General features: G+C 39.1%; 1 protein-coding gene across 1 annotated transcript in view; it reads left to right on the top strand.

The window, feature by feature from the left end:
* The window catches only part of CUX1 (cut like homeobox 1), a 359,047-nt gene that overhangs the window by 324,516 nt on the left and 9,285 nt on the right, over nt 1-25,246 (top strand). Inside the window, 2 exon segments of the mRNA XM_006036637.2 lie at nt 18,392-18,694; nt 22,339-22,527. Of these exon segments, the coding sequence (XP_006036699.1) occupies nt 18,392-18,694; nt 22,339-22,527 (492 nt within the window).

The raw sequence follows: 25,246 nt of genomic DNA, 5'->3' as shown, positions 1-25,246 counted from the left end.
CCATAAGACCAGGAAGGAGGCTCTGACCGGGAGGAACGTGGGCAAATGTGGGGCTGTCATCCAGTCACTCTTCTGTTCACATCTCTAAGCAGTTTCACTGGTTGGTGTCCACAGGCTCCCTCAACTCATCCAAGGGGCAGTGGACACCGACCCGTGTGCTCTGCTCAGTGTCCCCTTCCGGACCGCTTATTTTGAACCTGTGACCTTGCTCCCTTCCCTGTTTTCTTTTTCATTTGTCCCAAGAAATGATTTGTTACTTTCAGAGAGGCCTTCTTTTTTAAGGGAGGCTTATAGTTTTTCTTGGTGGGCCTAGGCCCATGATCCCTTGAAAGTAGTAAATAGGCCTGTGTCACACAGCGGCAGAGAGTAGATGCTGGCAGGGAGGGTAAACTGGGTCTGACCAGGGTTTTTTCCCTTGTTCCTCTTGCTTGCAGCCTCCAGCATTTAAGGTCTAGGAAGTTCCGATTCAAAGCCTGTACCCCTAATTCCCATGCTCAATAGCATGAGTATCAATGATACTCCTTTCTTCCAAGAATGTGACCAATCCCTTTTTTGAATCTGACTAAATTGTCAGCTTCCACATCTGGTGGCAATGAGTTCCAGACTTTAATTACACTCTGTGTGAAAAAGAAATGTATCGTATTACTTTTAAACTTACTACCTACCAGTTTCATTTTGTGACCCCTAGTTCTTGTATTGTGAAATCTCTATTTACTTTGTCTTTACTGTTTAGTAATTTGTAAACCCTTACGTCACCCTTCAAGCATCCCTTTTCTAAACTGAATAGGCTTAGTCTTAGTCTCTCCTCATATGGAATTCCCTCCGTACCACTGATCATCCTTGGTGCCCTTCTCTGTGCCTTTTCTACTTCTTTTCTATCCTTTCTGAGGTGTTGGGACCACAACTGGTACAGTATTCAAAGTGTGGATGCACCATGGATTTGTAAAGAGGTATGATGATACTTTCAGTGTTGTTTACAGTTCCCTTCTTAATAATCCCTAACATTTTGTTTGCCTTTTGATGGCTGCTGAGCACTGAGCTGATGGTTTTTAGTGAACTGTCCACAATGATTCCCAGGTCTCTTCCCTGTGTAGTAACAGCTAATGTAGAGCCCATCATAGTGTAGGTATAGTTTGGGTTATTTTTGCCCGTGTGCATCACTTTACACTTTGGACATTGAATTCCATCTCCTATTTAGTTGCCTCTTCACTCAGTAGTGTCAGATCCTTCTGTAGATCCTCATAGCTTGGTCTTTACCTCTTTGAATAATTTTGTCATCTGCAAATTTTGCCACCTCGCTACTCAGCCCCTTTTCCAGATCATTTATGAATATGTTAAACAGCACTGGTCCCAACATGGATCCCCAGGGGACCCTGCTGTTTACTACTTTCCATCCTGAAGACTGATTGGTTTTTATATTTAGTTTTTGCCTTCTATTTTAAGTCAATTTCTGATCCAGGAGCAAACTTTTCCTATAATCCCATGACTACCTTAGTTAAAAGCCTCTGATGGGGGACTTTGTCAAAGGATATTTGGAAGTCCAAATATACCATGTCAAATTGGATTGCCCCAAGCCACCTGCTTATTGACAACCTCGAGGAATTCTAATAGATTGAGACAAAGCCATGTTGATTCTTCCCCAGCAAGTCATGTTCATCCATGTGCTGAACAATTCGTTTTTATTATTGGTTCTTCCAGTTTTCCAGGAACAGAAGTTAGGCTCTCTGACATATAGTTCCCTGTGTCCCCCTAGAGCCCCCTTTTTAAATATGTGAGTCATACTGGCAACTCTCTGGTCCTCTGGTACTGGGGCAGCTTTAGATTTTCCAGCAATTTAGTGAAATGTTCTTGAAGTGGATGAATATTACTTTGCTTTGGATTTGTGGAACAGATAGTGGACTATTTCTCTCCTGAAACACTAAAAAGAAAGTGTATGTTCCAAATCCACATGTTATTACTTCCATCCCATAATGGAAAAAGCTATAAGGCAGATCTGTTTCCCAAGATCTACTCTTGAAACAGTGAAGTAAATGTTCTGTGCTGAAAAGTAACAGATTATGCCTGGGACAGGTAATTAAATCATGTTTAGATTATAAAATGCTGTGTATTAGTTGAAAAATACAGAAAATCATTCTCAAGAAGAGAAAACAGAACATTACTGGACAATTAAGTATCCTTCAAATTATTTTGGCTTGTCCTTTTGTGTTTGTGTGGAAGCAGACAAAAAAAGAAAAAGTCAGACCTAATTTTGCAAGTTATTTGAGATTGTTAAAGTTTATAAGAACAGTGAAGTGAAAATACATATTTCTGTGGTTCTTTTAATTCTAATAGGAACTATTTTCCAAGTTACCCCAATATTGAAATATAATATTGCTCATATACGAAACGCAGGTTAGAACAGAAATCAATATAATGAAAAATGAAACAAATTAGTCCATTTTTATTGTCCCAAGCCAAGTGAAATGCAAAAGTGAAAAACTAAATGTACTTAACAAATTTTCTTAGAATTTGAATGATCACATAGCGTAATAATTATATGTTTCAGAAAATTTGTTTCTTAAAAATAGTATTTTAAACTATACAGTGCCCTTGTTAGAAAATGTACTTTTAACTCGAGAACAGGATCACGTTTTTAAACATGGTGTGAAGAGATACCAGCAACGTCTTTTGACATCGGTGCTCAGAACATCTCAAATCAGTCTCCTGGATAATACTTAAAACTCTCCCCCTGCCCTCCCCCCCATTTTATTTTTGCAGATTTTTCCTTCCATTCCTCCTACACTTAGCCTAGCCTAGTATTAGAACATAGGCAAAGCTGATTTCCCCTATAACACTTCATCACATCCACCTCTCAGATGCCTTTTCCAACGTTGTACACCCCCTTTCATCTTTGCTTTCTAAAGAGGTTGGGATGTGTACAGGTGGTAGAGGCTGCCCCCCTCCCACTCTGCCGTCTGTCTGTATCTTCACACAAATGAACAAACAAGTCATTAGATTAGCTTCAGTGTAAGTTCAGTTTTGTCTTTTATTTGTTTTTCTTTTTTACCCCTTTGGAACTTGGATCCTAAAAATAGTTCAAGTTTGAACTGGCAGATGTTTCATTTGTCCTTTACAAGAGGACCAAAATTAGCCTGTCATTTGGCACCTAAATAAAGCAGTTAAACTGCCTCTGTGCGAACTTTGCAATTACTATGTATTGAAGTTGCAACATTTTATTTTGTTTGATGGAGAAGGGTATTATGTAAGCAATAACGGTACCTAAAAAGCCACCAGACCTTGAAAGCAAAGGACGAACAAGAGCAAACCTAACCGATTTTATTTCATGTTTTGAGGTGATCTTTTTTTTTTCTTGTGAGGTTTGGGTGGTTGTTTTTGGTTCTTTTTTTTTTAAAAAGGGGAGAGGGTAACTTGGAAATTCACGGACAGTATCCTATTGCAAAGGTAGAGAGGATCTTTTATTAAAAGAATAGCAATGGTTTCTGTAATTTTCAGAGAAAAATCTGCACAGAATGCCTGAAGCTGGGTTAGCAGTGGGACTCCCCAGGGGCAACAGAAAGATGTTATAATCAATTACCACATCATAACACTGATGTATGATAATTACTGAGTGTTCCTCCTGAGATAGTGAAGCATTTGGCTGGGATGCGGCTCTTTCATGGTCCACTGCCTGATTAATATGCAAATAATAGGCTGATTGCATGATGAATGCAGAAAATGAGTTCGCTGATAACGTGAGCACCGAAGCGGGAAGATGATAAATTACTTTTACTGACTGTCCTACATTAAGTACCCTTTCTCAACAATTTTATCACAAATTAAGTAAAGCAGTATGGAGAGATTATGAGGATGTGTAAAATAATGTACCTTAATAGCTTTTATAATATTGTTGCATACAATGTAAATGTCATTTTGTTTCAGTACTTTAACCAGTACTCCTCAGAATAGTATTGCATTTAGCACGGTAGCATGCAGGGTCAGTCTATTCAGTTGCTTTCTGCTAAGATGATGAGCAATCCGCTATACCAACATATATGACTGGTGATAGGTCGGCCTTTACAATGAGAAAAAGAATCCAGTCGTTAGCCCCTTGAGTAGCTTGCCTCTGGCAAATGAATGTCCACATTGTTTACTGGAGGAAAATGTTTTTCTCTACAGAACAGGGTGTACACTGTACATATGTATGCTGTTGCACCCGGTATGTCCAGGGGCAAACAAGAGGTTAAGATCTTGAAGACGGTTATAGCAGTACCTGGGTATGCTAATGCGGTTACAGGCTTGCTCTGGAAAGAGGGACAGCCCTGATAGTGATAACATGTTAAGCCTCTAGTCTTTAACCTCATGGTAATCAACTGTAGTATCAGTGAAGATGTTACAGTAAAAACTGAATTTGGATCTCCGAGAAGCATTGAATCAATGAGCAAAAAAGCTGTTGTCATACAGTGATTAATCTTTGATTACAGTAAGGCGACTTAAATACTAGCTTTGTCTGTGACCTCTCAGTAGAACTGTTCCTACACACAAGCTGCCTTAATAATAAGGTTACTGAGGATCATTTTGTAAAAGTTTTTCTTAAAACAATACCAGCTTCTTCAGGAATGAGCTATGTTAACATGGAGAAATCAGGTTATTAGTGGAGGATTGGTAATATACAACAATGCCTTGGCAGCCAGGATGTCTGTGTTAGTTAATTATAGAAATTAAAATTTAATTTAATTTTAGAAAACTATTTTTACATTAGCTCAAAGTGGTGATTCTTGAAACTGTGGTCATCTATATGCTAACACAAGTTCCTAATTTGCTGCTTTTTTTGTGCAGTTATACAATGGCTAATTACAAGCTTGCAGTCGACAATTCTGTTATCATCTAGTCCATCACTGGGCAATTCCAAAGTCTTTCAGAGTTTTTGCCAACGTTGTTTAAAGTCTCCAATTTAATGGTGTTCCCATTGCAGTCATTGCCCAGTAACTTTTCCTGATAGCTTAAATTTCTTTCTCCTTTATTTTATCCCATTACCTTTAGTTATGTCCCTTTGTACAAGGTTAAATGTAGTGTTTCTCTATATGCTTGATGGTTCATGATTGGTGATTATGTTTGTTCCCTTGGGCACATCCACACTGCAAATAAAACTGTGATTCTGTGACCAGTTAGAGGCACAGTCCTCTCAGCCGAGTCATATGGTTTGGTTTGGTTCCATATACTGTAACAGGGTTTTTTTCTGCCATCGCAGCTGTGTTGGGCTATCCATCCCTACCATTTGGCATAACTGTAAGTGCATCAGCACATCAGGGAAAAGTTGGGCAGCTATGCCATAATGCATAGATTGTCAGGAAGACAGACCTATAAGAGTACTAGCAGTTCATGGATCAGTGATACCCCATGGCACTGAAGGATTGAAAAATAGATGGCCAGCCAAATAGTTTACACAAGGATAGTCCACACAGCAAACACTTTGAAAAAACAGTCATAGAAAAACAACAGTAAGTTAGCATGTGCCTCTGGCAAGGGTAAAATGCTGTTAGCTGCCATAGCTCCAACCTGAACGTTATTGATGCTGTGTGTGGACATGAATCATGGTTAGAACCGTGGCTGGTTACAAACTGTAAGTCATGGTGTGGTTGGGGATTTGTTTCACTGTCCTTTAAACAAGCTATCAATTTAAACAGCCTCTCTTGGGACTGGGAAAGGACTTTTCTCACTGGTTTTCAAGGACAGATGCTGGCAATGAGGAAAGTGTTAATTTACAGTGAGCACTGGCCTACTTCACTACTACTTCACTTGTTGCTACCTTATCACATTATAATTTAAGGCACTTTGAGGATACATATGAAAAATTATGGTATTGTGGTACAAGGCAAGTAAGTGACTCCACCTTCTCCATATTAGTTCATGCTTAGGAATGTGCTTAAAATGTTGTAGCTAAAATTGTCTGCACTTGACCTACCCTGCTGCTTCCACCTTTGGTTAGTGCACAGGAAACTGAACTAGTGCTTGACAAGCGTGAGATAAACAAGGCCTTGCAACCGGGTCCTACTCTCACAGAAGTCAAAAGGTATATTGCATTGATTTCCTTTGGAGTATTATTGAACATGTTGGATGGGATTTTCAGAAATGCCTAAGGGACGTAGAGGCCCAAATCCTATTCAAATGAGAATCTGGGCCCAGTTCCCTGATTGCTTTTAAATATCCCAGCTTATGTGTTTGCTTCCAAGACAGGCTCAATAACCTCATTTTAGGCTTGCTTTTCAGAACTCCATCCATGTTCCTGCTTCTCAGGTGCCCTTATATGAAAACATATTTTTAAATAAAAACTTCAAACTAAAAGAAAGCTGTAAAAAATACAACATAAAATTATGGCTTGATCTTAAAATCGCTGTAAAAAATACAACATAAAATTATGGCTTTATCTTAAAATGTCTTGATCCTTGTGAAAAAGCAATGGGTTTTTTTTAAGTGCCCACAACTTTTGCCCCTGATTCTGGAAACAGTTATGCATCTACTGCATTTGCATGCGTGTAAAAATGTGTCAGGTAGGGGATTGAGGTTTAATTTTTTTCTCCCAGTAATTTTTGAGTCATGTTTTTTTTCTTTATAGATAGATATGTATTCATGTACAGTATTCAGTATGCAAATAACAGTATTTCAAGCCATGATGACCCCATAGCTCAGCACTGCTCAGTATATGTATGCATGTATAGATAGATATGTATGCACATACTGCTGAAGAGGTTCATTTAATTTTTTCCCTTTGAGCTAAAACCCAAAGGGATTTTTTTTTCCAAAGTTATAGGTTTTTTTGCAAAAAATGGGGAACCTCTGCCAAAAAAACCTATACTATGCCTAAGGTTATAATGAAAATCTATAATCTTTAGGTGGCATTTGCTACCATGAATCTATACACGTACATGCTTTATAGTGTTGTGTATGTCACCAAAAATTTATGGCTCTGGAGAGGTCCATATTTTCATAAGCCATATTAATTTGCAAATTGTGAGTAGGCAAGGTTTGCTCATTTAAAGCAAATCCATTAAAAACACTACCTCTGAGAAAATGTTCACCGTTCGTAGATCTGTTCTATTAATTAGTTATAAGAAGGTTTTATTGTAGTATTGTGCCACACATGTTTTGCTGATTTATTACTTACGTAGGTCAGACTTGCATTTCACCAGTGATGCACAGAAAGCTCATTACTGTATTTTAGAAGAACCTGAAAAGACATAAATTCCCATTCAGGAGTTAAAATCACTGTGTAGAAAAAAGAAACCTAAATTCTGCATAAAATATTCAAATGCTAGGAAACCTAATGCCTAACCTAATTGGAGTATGGGTTTGGACATGTTTTGGGATTGGATTCAGTTTTAAAGGTGTATCATTGAAAATAGGCCAATATATTTTGGTTTAAAATCTTTAAAATGAAGGTATTATATATCCTAGTTGTTGAGAGAACCTAGATGCTAATCCAAGCCTAGTCTCCAGCAGTTAATTAATAAAATGCATATCACTGGGCATGTCTCCCCAGCAGTCTGATTTTATGTAATCTACCCAGCCCTGTTTGTTGCTCATTAATTCATTTGTAAAAGTAAGTAAATCTGGCCTCTCAAATATCAGGTTCTGTTCTGGGAGGTTGTGGCAAAATCCTGCATTTGTATTTATCTTCCTTCATGTTTCTTTAATAATTTTCCATAAAGGAATCATCTGAATACAAAACACACTACACTATCTTCCCAATACTGCCTGCATTATGCTGCTGTTCTGCTCTGTATGTAAAGTAACTTTCAATTTTGCATGGACGTGAAGCCCAAGCCATGGACGTTATGAAAAGCAGTGCATCAAACCAAGCCAGTTAAATAATGTTTGGGTTCTTGTTGGAATGTCACAGAGTACCCTGTCATTTTGTTTTAGCAACTTGTCCTTCCAAATGCACAGTTCGCCTTATGGCATGCCAGCAGTAAAAATGTCACTTACAATAATTACTTTTTGGTGAAAATGCTTGCTGACTTCCTACCTTCAAGCTGTTTTTTACACAGTGGGGAGATAATAAGAAATGACTTTATCCTGACTGCTCAAATGAACACTAAATGGAATTTAGGTTATTATTACTGCAGATAGAGGGCTGTGTACTGAAATTTAAATAGTGGATCAGATAAACTGCAGAGATTTGTCTCTGAAAATTATAGTGGATCTGCTTTTTCAATCCACTTCTGTCTGAAACTTCAGGCAGCTGTTGTCTGCCTGCTGTCTTCAGAATATAATATTTTTCTTAATCCTTTTAGAGGCCCCTAAGTACCTTCTGTGTTTCAAATGGTCTTTCCCCAATATCTCCATGTTTTTTACTTTATTCCACATGAGTCTTTTGGCAGCTTATTACCCAAGCTTATGTTAGTAACACAGGTTCAACAGCTTATCTGCTCAACTCTTCTTGAGCTAATAAAATACTATGCATTCCTTTGTAGGTGGTCAAGTGTGCCACAGAAAAAAAATCTTGATACAATAAATTATTTTGCTGTGAGGATTTGGATGCTTTTGTTCTAAATCTTTCCTCATCTAAAAGGCTTTTGATTACGTTATGCTGGCAAAAGGGCAAAGTGAAGTGAAGCTACTTGCTGTCATATTTGTAGAAACGAGTGTGCAGCTTGAATCAAAATGCCAGATGCTTTCTGAGATTCATGGTTCTCAAAATAAATACAAGTAATTTGGCTTAAGGAATCACGCCACAGACATCCCACTGGGTTATGTCACCTTCCAGAATGTGATGCTTCTAGGACTGATGAGATTACGTCCATCAATTAGTATTTCATTGTACCACCATCCAAATACCTCTTTCAGTAGAGAAACATCTAGGACTAGTGGCAAGATCATGTTAAGTTCATGATGTTTTGAATGGTTTGTAACTAGTCAAATCAAGCTGTCAATTTTGTATTGTTCCAAACTAGTTCCCCAAATGTCTGTCTTCTGTGGATGTCGTGCACGTATAGGACAGCTGAAGAGTTGTTGCTCCTAAAAGCTACCTCTAGCTGAATAGGCTTATCTCAAGGTCAAGATCAAAAGTTCACCTGATCCTAGCAGCCCATTGGTTAATGCACATCAGTTTTTTCCAGCCAATGGCACACAGGTTATTGGTGTAGCTAGCAACTCATCTGGCCACCTTTGACTCCTGAGCCCAGATGATGAAGTATGCATTTACAGCTGGATTCACTGAGGTGGCCTTTGACATTAGTCCAGCGCAAAGCTTGAGTTTGCATTTCTAGAACTGTAGTAAAGTACCTTTTGCTATGGTAAGCTATAATTATCATAATCTATATCACAAGAAATATATTAGATCTCTTAGCTGTTCTCTTGCAAGTACATAATGTTCACCTCCCCTGAGTTTAAATGAAGAAAAAGGAAAATCTTTTGGATCATGTACAGAAGAGCCCGAGTGTAAATTTATTGCCTTATTCTGACCTCATAACAGTGCATTTGGATGAAAGCTCTTGAAGAGAAAGGAGTTAAACCAGTAAAAAAAAAAAAAAAAAAAGGCAAACAACTATGAAACAGTCCCCATAAAGACTGCATTTAGGGCTGAAACACAGAACTTTCTTCTGGGGAGCATCTGTTGGACATGCTCTCTCTCTCTCTCTGTGTGCCCATCTGTGTCCAGTTACCACTGGCACTCATTCCTTTCCAGTACATAAGATTGCATTGCAAGATTTTGATATATTGAAGAAGGAGGCTATCATATTGTATAGCCAATCTATACTAACTGTGGGTTCTTTGGAAATAACTCTTTTTCTTGATTTCAAGCATTGCTTCTGAATCCTTGTGCAAAGTGATGAACAAATATCTCCGTTCCTGAACAAGGAGACTCCAAGGACTCGTATAAAAAACCAAAAAGATTGCAGAACAGAGGTGTGTCTACACATGCACTTTATGCGCAGTAGCCTATTTTACTGCGCATTAAGGCAGCACATAAAAAAACGTGCTATTATGCTAATGCACAGCTAAATAGGCTACTACACATTGAGTGTCACCTAAAAAGCAAGTGCTTGCACTACTGTGCATTAGGGCAACCTAATGCACATTATTTTAGTACCTCACATTGGAGGTACTAAATGTAATGCACATTTGGAAAAGCACATTAATGCATGTGTAGACATACCCAGAGTTGTTCAAATTCTGCATCTGACCTACAAGTTGATCCAGAGAATAGTACCATATTTACTCAAATATAAGATGTTCCTGAATACAAGACAACCCCCAATAATTAGATTCTACACATGGAAAATTTAATTAATCCAGAACTGATATATTTTACTTTTTTTGAAACTGTTGCAAGTTTTAGCCTAAATACTCCATAAACAGTAAGCAGTACTTTTGTACCTAATTATGTAGAGTGCAAGCTGTGCATGATATTAGTCCAAAGCCAAAAGGCTAGTGATTTACCATTTCATTAGTTGGGCTGGGCCCCAGCAGAGTCAATAGTATTTCAAGCCATGATGACCCCATAGCTCAGCATTGCTCAGTATGTAGAAAACCCCGGTAAAGGATCCATGTGCTAATTAGCTTCCTGCTGTTGACTGGAACCAAGTGTTTTTGTCACAAGTCCCGGGATCTTCCAAAAAAGTATATGCAAATGATGTGCAGGGTGACATGGTCTGGCTCCATCTCATGAGGGGGGTGGGGTAATCGTATTCACCAGGCTGAGAGACGGGGTGACAGAGGGATTCTGGGTGAGCTGTTTGGAGCCCCATTTGGTGACATTTGGCAGACATCTAAGGCTGGTGAAGCAACAGAAATGATTGAAAATGGGAAAGAAAGATGCATCTTCAGTTGTGGGAGTGAAGAGGAAGTATTATGTATTCTGTGCAGTGGCTGCCCATGATTTGAAAAAGAGTTGGTGCTTAGGAGGACTGAGCACAATGAGAAGTGCTATATCTGTTGTTTAGATGGGTTGCACCAACCTATCTTTGTGGTACGTTCCCATCAGTATGTTTGTTCAGTATGGGAAAATGCCATGATCACCTAGGCGGTTTTCCTCGTCACACCCGGGGATAACTGCTTATGGCTGAGGGCAGGCGAAACTCGGGAGCATCCAAACCCCAAGCCTCCAGGCTTGGGCCTGCACGTGGGGTGCCTGCCAAAGGAATTGGAAACATCTGAAGCACCAGGTGGGGTGGAAGATGTTTGCCGGTAGTAGGGCCACCTATGGTTCTTGGCTGACTCACGGATTTGGGATTGATTTGGCTGATTTGGGTTGGAACACGAAAAATTATCTTTAAAAAACCCACATTTGTTCAATATGGGCCGTGTGTTTTATAGTCATGCTCAGTACTGGCTACATTTAATCAACTGCATAATTGGTTTCCATTGCTGAGCACGTGCTTTTGGCAGCAGTTTAATAATAGACAATGTATTTAATGAGGTTTCCTTGTATGTGAATATAAGACAAGGAACTTTTCCCCCATGCTGATGGTGCAGGCTCATCTTATATTTGAGTAAAACAGTATTCCATAAAGGTATGACATTTCAGAGAAATGAAATAGAGACTACCTTGGACCTGGTAGAATGAACTTGAATATCTTATAATATTGTCATCCCCCTTGGATCATAACAGGAGCATAGAAAATCTCCAAGTGGAAATTAATTGCCCCCTAATAATTCTTTTGTGAAATTTGAACAATCTAGGTGTCTTATTTCAGAATGGGTGGTAACTAAGTACCACCTTCACATTTGAAGTAGTGTAGCTTCCTTGTAACAAATGTGCTCTGGGGAGATGAAACTGATTTCTACAAAATATCAAAATTAGCAGGCAATCATAATATAACCTCAGCCATACAAAACTGGACATGCATTTTAAACAAGATGAAAAGCAAGGCGCATCCTGGCAATGGAAGCAGTGGGTGCCAGTGTTGTTGACCGACCTGCCACAAATTAACCCTGCACTCTTCTCTCTCCCCCCCCCCCCCAAACTGCTGCTCTCATCCCCTTTCTCTGTCTGATGTGCTGCTCTGTTTTCTGCTCCCTACTCTATACTCCTTGCTCAATCTCCTTCTCTTCCTTCTGCTTCCTGCCTTGTGCACATTGCTTGATGCTTGCTTTGTGCTTCCTACCCTGCTTGCTGTCCCCTCCCTAATCTCCAGATACAGAGGCTGCCCATTCTACTTTTGGCATGTATGACATAGGCCACCCTTGGCTTAAAGGGCATTTCTACCAACTTGTTAAATATTATGTTCAGATTGCAAGAGAGTGGCTCCTGCACAGAAGGGAGTTCCATAAATAAGGCTTTAGAAATGTTGTCACCTTACAATAAGAGAATATGATAGAGCCCTGTTCAGGAATATGAATGGCTAAAATCGCTACCATCCTTAGGCAAAAGAGACTAAACTACTTAAAGCTAGGATTTTAGTATGGAATAATGTAAGACTGGCAGGGATTCGATCCTTTTTGCCTTGCAGGTAGAAAAGTGCAACTGCTTCATAAGCCACTTTTTCTTAATGAAATTTTCCCAGCTGATTGCTTGGAAACCTTGCTTCTTTCAGTGCTGACACTTAGTGTGAGGACCTAAATTCCATTGCAGAACTTGACCAGGCCCTTGGAGCAGACATCCAATAATCATGTTCCAATCGGGTCCAATGGATTATATGACCAGAACTCATGAATTGAAGCTTAGAGCGTTCAGCAATGCTTTAGACTGTTTTATATGCTGTGGTACCACAGAGATGAGAAAAAAGTAGAATGATTACATAAAAGGAGCTTTTTCAAGCATGTTGTGGATTCATCCAATGTAGTTACGAAATGCCCAACCACAGAGTAGTTTCTGTTAGTTCATGTAATTAAGAGGAGGTTGATGCTGTTCTCAGTCATCTTTGCAGAGGACTCAAACAGAGCCTTATCACACTCTCAATGTAGAATACGTACTGCTATTTTACAGTGTTTACTTTTTTCTTAAATAAGAGGAATTAAATATAAAAACTTAATGTTGAGCAATCAGCAGAGACTAGTCAGGAAATTCCAAAACCTAATCTTTTTTTCCAGGATAAGCAGTCATACAGCTCTCAATTTTTGTGTTATAAAAATAATGATTTGCTCAAAAGGAAGAAAGAAAACAAATAGAATCTGTCTGGGTAATGTTGGCTGCATTTACATTCATTCTTTTATTTTGATTCTTATGATGTTTCTGTCCTGTACTCTAGGGTGCAGTCCAGAGCCCTAACTTCTGGAATTTCCTAACTTATGATCAGGGTTTATACAAGAGGAGAGGCATGGCCCTTTATTCCACACCCATTAAATCAGATGTCATGCATTTCTTCAAAAACATGATTGCCAGCCTGCATAATATGATCATACTTCTCTCTCTCAGGTGTGGTAAGGGGGAAGTAGGTAAAAGCCAGTTGCTAATAGAAGTACATAATAGCTATTAGCTAGTAAAGGCTAAGTTACAGAATACATGAACGCAGGTAGCCTACAGAAATCCTGTCCAACTTTCATAACCAATCCCAGTGAGACTCTTATCTTAAGAAAGTTTGACTTCTCAGTTCTACTGCTACATTTATACAAGTTTTGCATTCACATATATATGTTCTCAGAAAGGTCATGTATACAAAAATTATATCCTTATTTGGGTATAAGAAAAATCCATTCCATGTCCCATAACTTGTACACAGTGAAAGGAAACTACACAGACAACAACAAAAAAGAAACCCTTAAGGCTAGGGACAGACATACAAAAAACCTGAGCCTGAATTGATTCGATCTTTGCTGGTTAGTCTAACCTGCCTAGACTGAATCAGTTTGTAACTGCACAGACATCCCCTCTTGACTGAAAAAATGCAGGCACATGCCTGCAGTGGCTCAGGCTAGAAGCTAGGGGATGCTAGAGCAGCCTTCCCTTCCCTTCGACAATGCTGAGCTGAGGGAGGCATGGCCAGGCTCCAGCAGGAGAAGCCAGGCAGATGCCTTCAGTCGCTGCTGGAGCTCCAGCCAGGGAGCAGAGGGAAGGGGCCACCTCTGCTGTGGAGCAGAGAACCCTGCCAAGCCAAGAGAGCATGCCAGGATGCTGGGAGAGTCTGGTTTAACTTAAACCAGGAAGGGGTCTGGGATAGACATTGCATAAACTGGTTTGACCCAAATCAGTTAAGTCTGATACTACATTCAACTAGGTTTATCTTAAACCAGTTAGAGCCATTTTCAAACCGGTTTATGTGCACTGAACATCTGTTCTGTTACAGGTTTAAACCAGCTTCTGATCACTTAAACCGGTTTATGCGTAATGTCTGTCCCTAACCTCAAAGTCCATTAGGAGCCTTGTCTATAGTCAAATCATCAGTGTTTGCAACCATTCCAAGTTGCAATATTTGCTCTCAATGCAGAGTGCTGGTTACTGAGAAAGAAAGTTCTTTCTAAATGTGGTGCTTCAGGGATGTCTTTTTAAATAACATTCTTCACCTCTTTGGTATAATAAAACTTTTATCTAGACTGATTAAAGTTACCTAGTTATTAACTAGTGGCTCTGGGCTTTGTCCCTCGTGAGTGATGTGATCATCACAACTCACAATGATAATATTGTTATACCTCTAGTGGTAGTATGTTCTCTTTCTCTCTAGAACAGACATGTTCATAAGCACATAAATATACCGTCCTGTTATATTCTGTTAATTTTATTCCTCTTCAATTGTGGTATCTCTCACTTCAGATCTGAGATTTTAAAAACAGAAAATATATCTAAGAAACATTTGTTCACTATGTTTTTATTAGACCTCTTCAAATGACATTTTTTTTAATCCTTATTCTTCCATTTCTAGGATGTCCTGTATTTGTTTCTTTATCCTGACAGGGAATTGAGATAGGTAGTAGTACTAACACATTATATTCTAAAACAAAAATGGCTGCAGATTAGCCATTTCAGCTGTCAAAACTGTGATTAGTTGGATTTTCCTTTATTCTGTAATCAGTTATTTTGGCTTATTTCCTAAAAGGAGTAACAAAGCATATGTGCTCTCTGATTTGATTTATGAATTTATTTTTCTGAAGAATGACTTTTTTCCTCAAATATTTGACTGATTTTTTTTTTTTTTTTGAAAAATGTTTTTCAGTAAGTGAAAAGTTGTAAAAATAAATGGATAGTGGATTTTGAGAGTTTATGGTACATATTTAAATACATATTTGAAATCACCATACAGTCAGTGCTCAAAGAAAGATCAGTTGTTTTCCTTTGTGTAATTTTGTAATTTCAAAATTAGTTCTTACCTTTTTGAGTAAATAAACAGCCTAGTTGATCCTGAATACAAAATCCAAGTAGGCTTTTGATATGTAAAAATATATAATAAATAATTTAATCTAATATGTGAGCACCAAACAACATTTCAGCGATAGATGAGATATATGTCGCTTTACCTTTTGATGTTTACAGCATTCAGCTGAAAAAGGACACTAGTGAATGCTTTTGTTTAGTCCTTTCTGGGATTTGGGGGATTTTTGTGTTGCACACTGTGTGTGGCTTGCAGTACGTCAGTAGAGAATTGCATAGCAAATTTGCAGCTGCTCTAGTTATTTGGTAAGATTTGTTTAAACTGGCACAAGGGACAAAATTAGAAGGAACCTGAACCAGTGCTGTGCAGTTTATTAGGTAGGCAGCCATAATTTTGACCTTGTTGTGGGTTAAAGGACACAGACCTGAGAAGAAATCTGTTTATCATGTAGGGAATTCATGCCATCCCTGACAGTATACAGTGAACAAGATGGATGATCTGCCAAATTGGTCCCTCGCTTGGGTGAATCAGGGCAAATTTACAGTACAATTCCTTTGCTGCTCCTGATACAAAAATAACATTTGCTAGGTTTTATATTCAGTTGTGTGACGACCTGAGGGTAAGCAGAAAGAAGAAATAAGATTTGTAGGATCCACGTTGCCTTAAGATTTATATGGACCTTGCTTTCCTTTTATATCTGTCTCTTTTACATCATTTATAAACCACTAAAAAAGAAAAGAAAATCCAATTACTTGGGCTCAGAGTAGCTTTCTATGAATATGTCAGGGAAACTTTCTTAAATACAATACAATAAAAGCTTTTTATTGTCTTAAGTACCTCCATGTTACTGGGATTGCACCTAAGCCCTGTGTTTGCTTATGTGTACTTATGCAGTATATTTCTCTATTATTTGTTAAATACCTTCCATACCATGTAAACTAGGTAGTTAAAAAAAAATTGATGCCAAACACCCGGGGTACCTGTAGATGTGCCGGGAAGCTACTCCGATGTGCTGTAAGCAGACTCAGTTAATCGAGTCTGCTGGAGCGTGCTAATTGGTGTGCTCCAGCTAGCCTCCAGGTCACGTGTATCAGCATCTCTGCCCTTCAAAATGGTGGTGGGGGTGCTTTTACTAAAGCTCGTTGAATAAGCTTTAGCTAAAGCTTTCCCACCACCATTTTGATGTGCAGGGACATTGATACACAAGAAGCTCCAGGTGCTTTAATTAGAGAGGCTCTCGAAGCCACTCTAATTAAAGCACCTTCTCCCTTCCTCCCCCCCTGCACATGTAAAAATGCCCCCAGTAAAGAATATGCAGAATGTGTGCTAGGTGGTAATTATCTAGCTTACATTTGGGACCAATGCTGCAAAAGAATAAGCTTCAGTAATAGTTGAATTTGGTTCTCAGCAAATCAGGATCATGTCCATCATTACAGTACTGTATAGCCTTAGCTGTGGCAGGATGGCCTTTGTCCTATGAAATGCTGAGAATCCTATACTCCCACTGGAGTTTGCAAAGTGAAGCTCCTAATGCATAATTTCTGAGGTACATACTATAGCCATGCCAAATAGTACAATTTGATCTCTTGAGGGGTAATGAATGAGAAAAGGAGGAGGAAGGGACCCTATAGAAATAAATGAAAATATTGAATAAAGAAACCAGATTTTTCTTAATCATCCAACAGAAATTATTCTTTTAAAGCAGACTGAGATAAGCAGACAGCTGCCCCGCAATATCAAGGCTTCTTTTCTTTTTTGCCACCTCTTTACCCAGTATTCCTGATTTTTCAATGGATTCTAAATTGAATGCACTATCTGAAAGATAAATATGTAAATTTAGGGAAAATTATATTTTATATTTAAGTAACTACTGATGTCACAGTAAGACATTCACTTGGCTTTCTTTCATTGTATACAGTCAGATAAAAATGTTGATGTCTGAAGATCACTAAATGGCTGGCATTAATTATATAACATAACTAAACATTTGTAAATTAAACACAATTTGTAATTCAGTTGCATCTTGACAAAGCAGAGGAGCATGCAGACTCGTTACTAAAATTGAAGCGATAAGGAACAAATTATATAAAGTCAATAACATCCTAGATGTTACATAGTAGGGCTGTGCAAAGCTTCAGTCACTGATTCGATTCAGTGGAGATTCGGCCCAATTTGGTGGCTGAATCTCTGAATCTGAATCGAATCAGGAGACCCTTTAATCTTCCTGTTCAGTTTGGAAAGACTCGATGATTCAGCCATAGAAACAGCTTTAAATGTTTTTTTCTACATACCTCAAGGTACCAGGCGCGCTCGGCAATGGACCCGGAAGTGGACCAAAACACTTCCAATCCACTTCCGGGTCTGCTGCAGACCCCTCTCCCCCCACCCCCGGGTCAGCGACTGGTACCTCCTGGGTCTGTGGGGGCACCTGCGTTCCTGTGGGACGCTCTATCTGCCCCACCATCTCAGCGTTCGCGAGCCGTGCCTGGTACCTCGAGGTATGTAGAAAAAACATTTAAAGCTGTGTCTGTGGCCGAATCACTGATTCTCCGAATTGGCATCGAATCTTCAGATTCAGATTTTGCCGAATCAGATCGGGGCAGTGATCCGAATCAGCGAATCGAATCACGGTCCCCTGAATCGGACTGAATCCGAGTTGAATACGGCCCACTTCACACACCCCTAATACATAACTGTGCCCCTCGTAAGAAGGTCTTATTTAACCACTGCTGCTATAGCGCCATGTCTGTTTGTTATAGGCCAGAGATACCTTTTTAAAACATTCTACTGGTAACACTTCTCAGAATACATCGTAGAAAAATGATAGTGAAAACTTTATCCAGAAACCTTCTCACCAAATAAGTTTCTTGCAGCCCTGCAGCATATTGCACCTTTATTAACTTTGAGGTTTATTTTTCTGTTGTGCATATATATTTTACCTTTATCAGAAGGTAATCAATTAAATTATGAAATAGTTTAATTTTTTTGAAGGAAACGTTTTAGTATCTGAATCCTTAAAAACAGCATTTTAGGGCTTTGCTGTACATTTAGTCTATCTGGACATTTCTTTAGGTATATAAAATATAAATGGGAAGAAAAGTAGACTTAATGGCTTGATGGCTCAATAATTATACTAAAGTCAGGTTCTCTTCTCTCTTTCATTACAGAAAGCACTCCAAAGACCTCTGCCAGTTGCAGTCCTGCTCCTGAATCTCCTATGAGTTCCAGTGAATCAGTGAAGAGCCTGACTGAATTGGTACAACAACCCTGCCCTGCTATAGAGACCAGTAAGGATAGCAAACCACAGGAATCAAGTGATCCACCTGCTTCTGAATCCCAGTCTACAACACCTTTGCCTCTGTCCGGCCATTCAGCACTCAGCATTCAAGAATTGGTTGCTATGTCACCTGAATTGGACACATATGGCATTACAAAGAGGGTCAAAGAAGTGTTAACAGATAACAACCTTGGTAAGGTTTATTCTGATGTCTTTTTCATTTCATTAAAGGCTTAATATTTTTCTTTTTAAGCTGTGCTTGATTAGAGAGCTTAAAAGGGACAGTATCAAACTGTGTAGGTCTCAAATTTCATCTGTTTTAAAACTGCTCTAATCTAATAGAGAACATCACCATCAATTATCTACGTCAGACCAAAACTTCATTCCTGTCACTTTTGCACGTTACACCTGGCCCATCAACCAGAATACAGTCCCATCGCAGACTGTGTCATAGAGCCAAATCAGCTGTCCACTTGAGACACTGTACTTTGCCTTTAGGTCCCCTGTCCATGTTAGAAGTGGTCACAAGAGGCCCTACAGTTTTACAAGTAGGTGAGGGATGGGTGCAAGATGCAATTACCAGATCAACATATTGTTGATGTGGCTGATCCTATGCAGAGCTACCAAGGGAAGTATGATGAGTTGGTTAAGGTACAGAGAAGAGAGACAAGGAGATCTTGGTTCTGCTACTAATTCTGCTGCTGGCTTTATTTGTGCCTCAGAGTAAGTCACTAGCTTCTAGTGTCCCTACTTAATGGGCACGTCTACACGTGATGCTGTGTCGCCGTAGCAATGTGCTACAGCAGTGTAGCGTCCACGAGTGTCTACACGTGACCAGCGGCTACGTCCCCATAGCAATGCGCTCCCCCAGCGTAGCGCACCACTATGGCAAAGCAGCTGATAAAAATAACAGTGCGCTACATGTGTGGTGCAGTACAGGCTGTTACTGTGCCGTGGTTTGTACTTCCAAAAGGAAGTACTAAATAACACCACAGTAACAACATTACCATAGCATCACGTACAGACATGCCCAATGTGTCCTTCCCTCAGAAGGAACTGTGATTTTTAAAGCTTTTTGTGAATGTAAAGTACTTTTCAGATCCTTGGATGGAAGGCAACAGCCGGCAAAGATTGCATCAGTGATACAACCTAGACTTCTGGTTACAACATTTACTTTGTTCATTGTAATCATTTAAGCTGAGGCTCCTGTATTTTTTAGCACATGGAGTCAGAGGACCTTTTTTTCAGCTAAACACAAAATAACAAGGGATGTCGTCTTAGATTAAAGTGAGAAAAAGTTGCCTTTTTTTAACAAGTTGTCTTTTGCATTTATTTGAAAACAATAAATCTGTATCTGTAAACACGCATGCATGACAACAAGCCCCATGGAGTTTCATGGAACTACGTTCATGCTTATGTTTGTATGATCAGACCAGAGTATTCACTCTTTGGAGCTATCAATGTACAGTAAAATACAATAAAATTTAAAAAAAGCATTATGTGCAGTGCAGTGGGACAAGTTGCAGGGTCAAGCTTTTTTGTTCAGAATGCTGTTGAGTACTGTGCCTCTTCTGGTATTCCAGAGAGGATTTGAAACGTATTTTTGTTTACATTTCTTTTGATGCCATTTTTACTTAGTCTTTTTTCTTTACCATGATTTTTGTTTTCCTACAGCGTGGCTGACAAGCCTAAAAAGCAGCAGAAGAGCCAGGAAATGTGCCCCAAACTCTGCATTAGGTGTGGAACAAGTTTAAATGTTTCCTTTTGCCCTCAGTGTGCTGAAGCACCAGATTTACTCGATGCTGAAGTTTCTCTATTTTAAGCCTAAGAGCCATGTAAACATGTCTCAGCCAATTTCTAGTGGCTGAGTAGTTCAAAAATCATTAGCCACTAACGAGGGCAGTAATGTGAAATTATTTTGGGTCATATGACTCAAGTAATTGAAATGTGCTTGGCAGATCTCTCCTAGTCCTTCTAGCATTTAGATGCTGGTTGTAATTTTACCAACTATTACTGGCAATGGCAACAGTGAGAAAGTTTTGGCTGATTGGATGTGATGGGGGGTGGTGTTAGTTTAAACAGCCTATTTAAGATTTCCACACAGTAGCAAGAGATTGGCAGACTCTGGAATACTGATTATCAGAAGATCCCAAATAAGTACGGTTATTCTGAATTTTAGATAGCGAGGGTTTAAAATAAAATAAAAAAACAAACGGATATGCTATAACTGTTTGTGGCAAACCACTTATTCCTTTACATAAATTCTAAAACCTGAGTTTCATGTCCTGTGTTCCCACAGTAGGACCCAAGTGGAGAGCTTCATATAAAGTAGCATAAACATATAAAGGCCCTGTCCAACTTATTTCACTTTGTTTCCTCTCCTTACCTCAGCATACCCACAAAAACACCTTTGGGTATCTCTAGCTACAACCCCTTCAGGTCCATCTGCCCTTTCATGTGCTTTGGAGGTTCATCTTGTTGCCTTCCAAATACCAACAGGCTCTCAATGTAGATCAGGAAACTGAAAAGGGGACAAGGTTTGAAGTAGGACATAAGGGAAGATTTTAGGAAACTGACTCTCTACCATGGCCCACTTGTGCCAGAATCAGATAGAACTAATGGTATGGAATAGTTGATGTGCTCTGCCTAGGAGGTATAAGTGTCATCTGCTGCAGGGCCCTAGAAGCAAAGGTCTCGGCACTGGTCATAGAGACTTAATGATACTACTGGCCAAAATCACTTACACCTGGAGCTAGTGAAGACTACTGCTTTAGATTTTATTGAGGCCGTCCAAGTGTTGAAGGGCAGGCATAGAACCTTGAAGCCACAAGTCTTGGCAGGTACAAAGCTTTTTCCAGATACCTTTTAGAGCTACAGCTCTATCAGAAATCAATGTTTATGACTCGTATGACTGCAGGCTTCTCTCTTGCAACAAAAGCTATTGGATATCATGACAGTTTAGCTCAGGAAGAGCATGTAAGTGAAAGGTATTAGGAAATTAAATGTATGACCTGTTTGGGATTCCATGGACTTTTTCTGTAGTTACTGCAAAACTAAAACTTAAAAATACATCCCTGTAAAGTGTGTATATTGTGAAATAGTTGCAGTTTCTACTATTCTGTTGTATAGTACTTGAAACAGGATTAAAATAAAGAATTCTTAACTGAAAGTGCTACCTAAGCTGTTGTAGTGGTAATAATAATAAGAGCACACCCACTCTTACTGCATTTTAAAGTATGACTATCTGCAATTACTAAAGCATATTTATAGTGACAACAAAAACAATACAAAACAGAAAGCATTTACATGTCTGTGAAGGCAGCAGCGTGAATGTTGCTAAACAGGAGGTTTGTTAGCCTTGATTTCATTGATTGATTGAAATGTTTATATTAATGGAATAAAGTAGTTTGGTACCTTCCTACATAAAACCTAAGGAGCTGTAGTGATCTTGTGGTAGTCGACTGGTTAGATAAGCGCTTGATTTATTTTTTTTAATGTTATATATTGCCTTTTTCTTTTCTAAATGGTTTTCATTGTAAGGTTTTGATCCCCAAAAGTCTTGAGAACCCTTCACTGCCAGAATTGGACACTATGAGTTAAACTAAAACTAAATATATCTTTAATGAGGGAGCAGAGTTTTTATTCTTCTGCATATTTCTGTTTGGTCTTCAGGCAAGTCTGAAATAAGTAAAGTTGATAGTGATCATATATAACAGCTCCACTACACTTTAAAGAAATTAGTCTACTTCCACCTTGTAATCTTGTTCTTTTCTTCTCTTTGTAGTTAGTCTTGCCTCTTAGCTGAATGAATACATTTCAGCTTTGATTTCTTATTAGGTCAGCGTTTGTTTGGGGAGACAATCCTAGGGCTAACACAAGGCTCAGTCTCAGACCTTCTGGCTCGCCCTAAGCCCTGGCACAAACTGAGTTTGAAGGGACGGGAGCCCTTTGTCCGCATGCAGCTATGGTTAAATGATCCCAACAACGTGGAGAAGTTGATGGATATGAAAAGAATGGAGAAAAAAGGTAACTTGTAGCAGACTGCTGGCATACTGTTTCTTATCTCAAAGGTGACCATTTCTTTCAAAATTCTTCATGAATATTACAGGGGTGTAGGTTGTGAATATTAGGTACTGTTGATCCAGCACTATTGAAAGCCATGGAAAGGGCTTCCTGACAACTTCTGGATAACCTGACTTTATGCTTGCATAGAGGTCTGCTTTTTTAATATGTATATTATATATCTACAGAGGAAGCCCTGACTATCTACCAGCTGTCAGGAATCCGTTGTTAGAATCTACTATAGAATTACTCACCGCTGCTTACCGTTGGTGATTGCCTTCCCAGATCAGAAGCATGAACATGGGAACTGGCCAATAATATTTATTACTATGGACATCAACTGTCTCGGATGTTAGGACAGAGGGATTAAGCATAGATTCCTAAGGGAATTTGCCAATCCAGCATTAATAGTCACTAGCAGAAAAGCTAAATGTGGTTATTAAAAAAGATTCTATAATATGCATTTGCATGATTTAATTTGTTTTGTTTTGTTTTGGGGTTTTTTTGTTTTCTTTTCTTTTTTTCCTTAAAGTGGGCTCCCCTAATCTGTTTAGGTCAAAAACATGCATGCATTAGGCCTCAAAGTTCTTACTTGATTTTGGGTATGAAACATGCCTGGAACATTTCATTGTATGTCTCTGTAACTTAGGTGCATCATTGAGAAATAATAATTAAAAAAAATTCTCCTCCCCCTCTGCAGTGGACTCAAATGATTCTACAGCATGAGTGCTCATGTGCTATCTATATCATCTGGTCAAATTTCTGATGATGCAGGTGCAGAGTATAAATGCTTTGCATTAAAAGTGTTACAGTTGACTTCTAAGACGGCACTAATATGTTTCATCAAGACCACTGTGGTTACCATTGCAAACAGCAGTGAGGGGAGCTTGTGGGAAAGGTTATGGTCTTACTTTCAACAAGAAATACAAAACCTACTACAGTAGTTGCTTGTAATACAACACAATGCAATATCTCATTAGAAACGGCATGCATGCTTCTACTGGGATCAAAATCTACATGGTTTCCACTTATTACTACTGTAAACTAAAGGGAGCTATGATGTTTGCTGCTTTATTTAAAAGCACAGTACAAATAAATTTGCTCAATATCAGGATTTTTAAAGCTCCTAGTAAATACCATGCACATTATAGAGTAAAAGAAAATAAGCATACCACTAATTAGAAAATAGCACTGATATTGGCTTTTTTTAAACTAGTTTCTAAACTGGATTCTTATGAGAGAACTATGCCATACATATGCTGAATAAAAATAAAGCTATAAATCATTTGAGGAGCCTTTAATGAGCTCCTGAATTGTGTAAGTGCTATCCTGGTAGCAAAGTACTCAGAGTAAACTCAGTCCTTTATTCACTCCAGATTTTTCTCACACAGGTAGGCATTTTTGTGGTTTAACCTTTTAAATTACTCTAGAACTACATTTAACAATAAAAGTTTCCCTTCAGTTAGTGTCAGTGAAAGAACAATGCAACAGTATGTTTTACCAATGAAACATTATCACTTATTTCTCTGCTACATTTTATAGAGGAATAAATTAATTATGATAAAGATGAGTGCATATATGCCTCTCACCTTTAGTGTGAAGCTTATTCTATAAGCCATATAAACAGGTCAGCAAATTCCCCGTGTACATTAACTGATCCTTTTTCTAGCAGGGTTTTCAGGTCCCCCAGGTTTAGACTTCTACCTTGTCCCCACCACCACCCGCTGTTGTAGAAGACTTAGACCCTACTTCTTATGACATATCATTATGCATACTTCTGGTAACATCATGCTCCAAACAAGGCTCTGAAAAGATTTACTTCGGTATGCAGTCTGTAGTACAGTTCTGTAGTCATTGTACCATTTCCAGCTGAACATATGCTAGGGCAGGCATATCAAATAGGGCTGTGTGAAACTTTGGTCCCTGATCCGGTTCGGTGGCTGAATCCCCGAATCCGAATCAAATCAGGAGACCCTTTAATCTCTCCGAAACGAATTGGAACCCTCCAAATCAATTCGGAAAGATTCAGCGATTCAGGTATAGACACAGCTTTAAATATTTTTTCTACATACCTCAGGGTACCAGGCGGCTTGTGAGTGCTGCGATGGTGGAGCAGATGGAGTGTCCCACAGAAGTGCGGGGGGGCTCCCCAGCACGCTCATCAGCAGATCCAGAAGTGGACCAGAAGCACTTCCAGTCCACTTCTGGGTCTGCCGGGAAACGCACAGGGGGGTGCCCCTGTGGCACACTCTATCCTCCCCAGCATCTCGGCGTTCATGAGCCGTGCTTGGTACCTCGAGTTATGCAGAAAAAAACATTTAGAACTGTGTCTGTGGCTGAATCAGCATCGACTCTTCAGATTTGGATTTGGCTGAATTGAATCGGGGGCAGTGATCCGAATCAATGAATCAAATCACTGTCCCCAATTCAGGCTGAATCCGAATCCAGTATGGTCCGTTTCACACACCCCTAATATCAAACTGCCTGTCCCCACAGGCCTGATAAGTAGTGCATAGCTGGCCCCACAGGCCAGATTGGGTCCCTGAATTGGTTCAACATAATGATGGATATTAGATTGTATAAAGTTGAACTAGTGGAGCAACAGTCTCATCTGGAAGATATCAGCTGGTGTGTGTTATGGTTAATTTTAACAGTGGAGCTCCCTCTAAAACATCTCTATGGT

This window comes from Alligator sinensis, unplaced genomic scaffold (assembly GCF_000455745.1).
Source record: "Alligator sinensis unplaced genomic scaffold, ASM45574v1 scaffold1472_1, whole genome shotgun sequence".
NCBI classification, from domain to species: Eukaryota; Metazoa; Chordata; order Crocodylia; family Alligatoridae; genus Alligator; species Alligator sinensis.
Note: the sequence above shows the minus strand (reverse complement) of the source record. Positions and strands in the feature narration are given on the sequence as shown.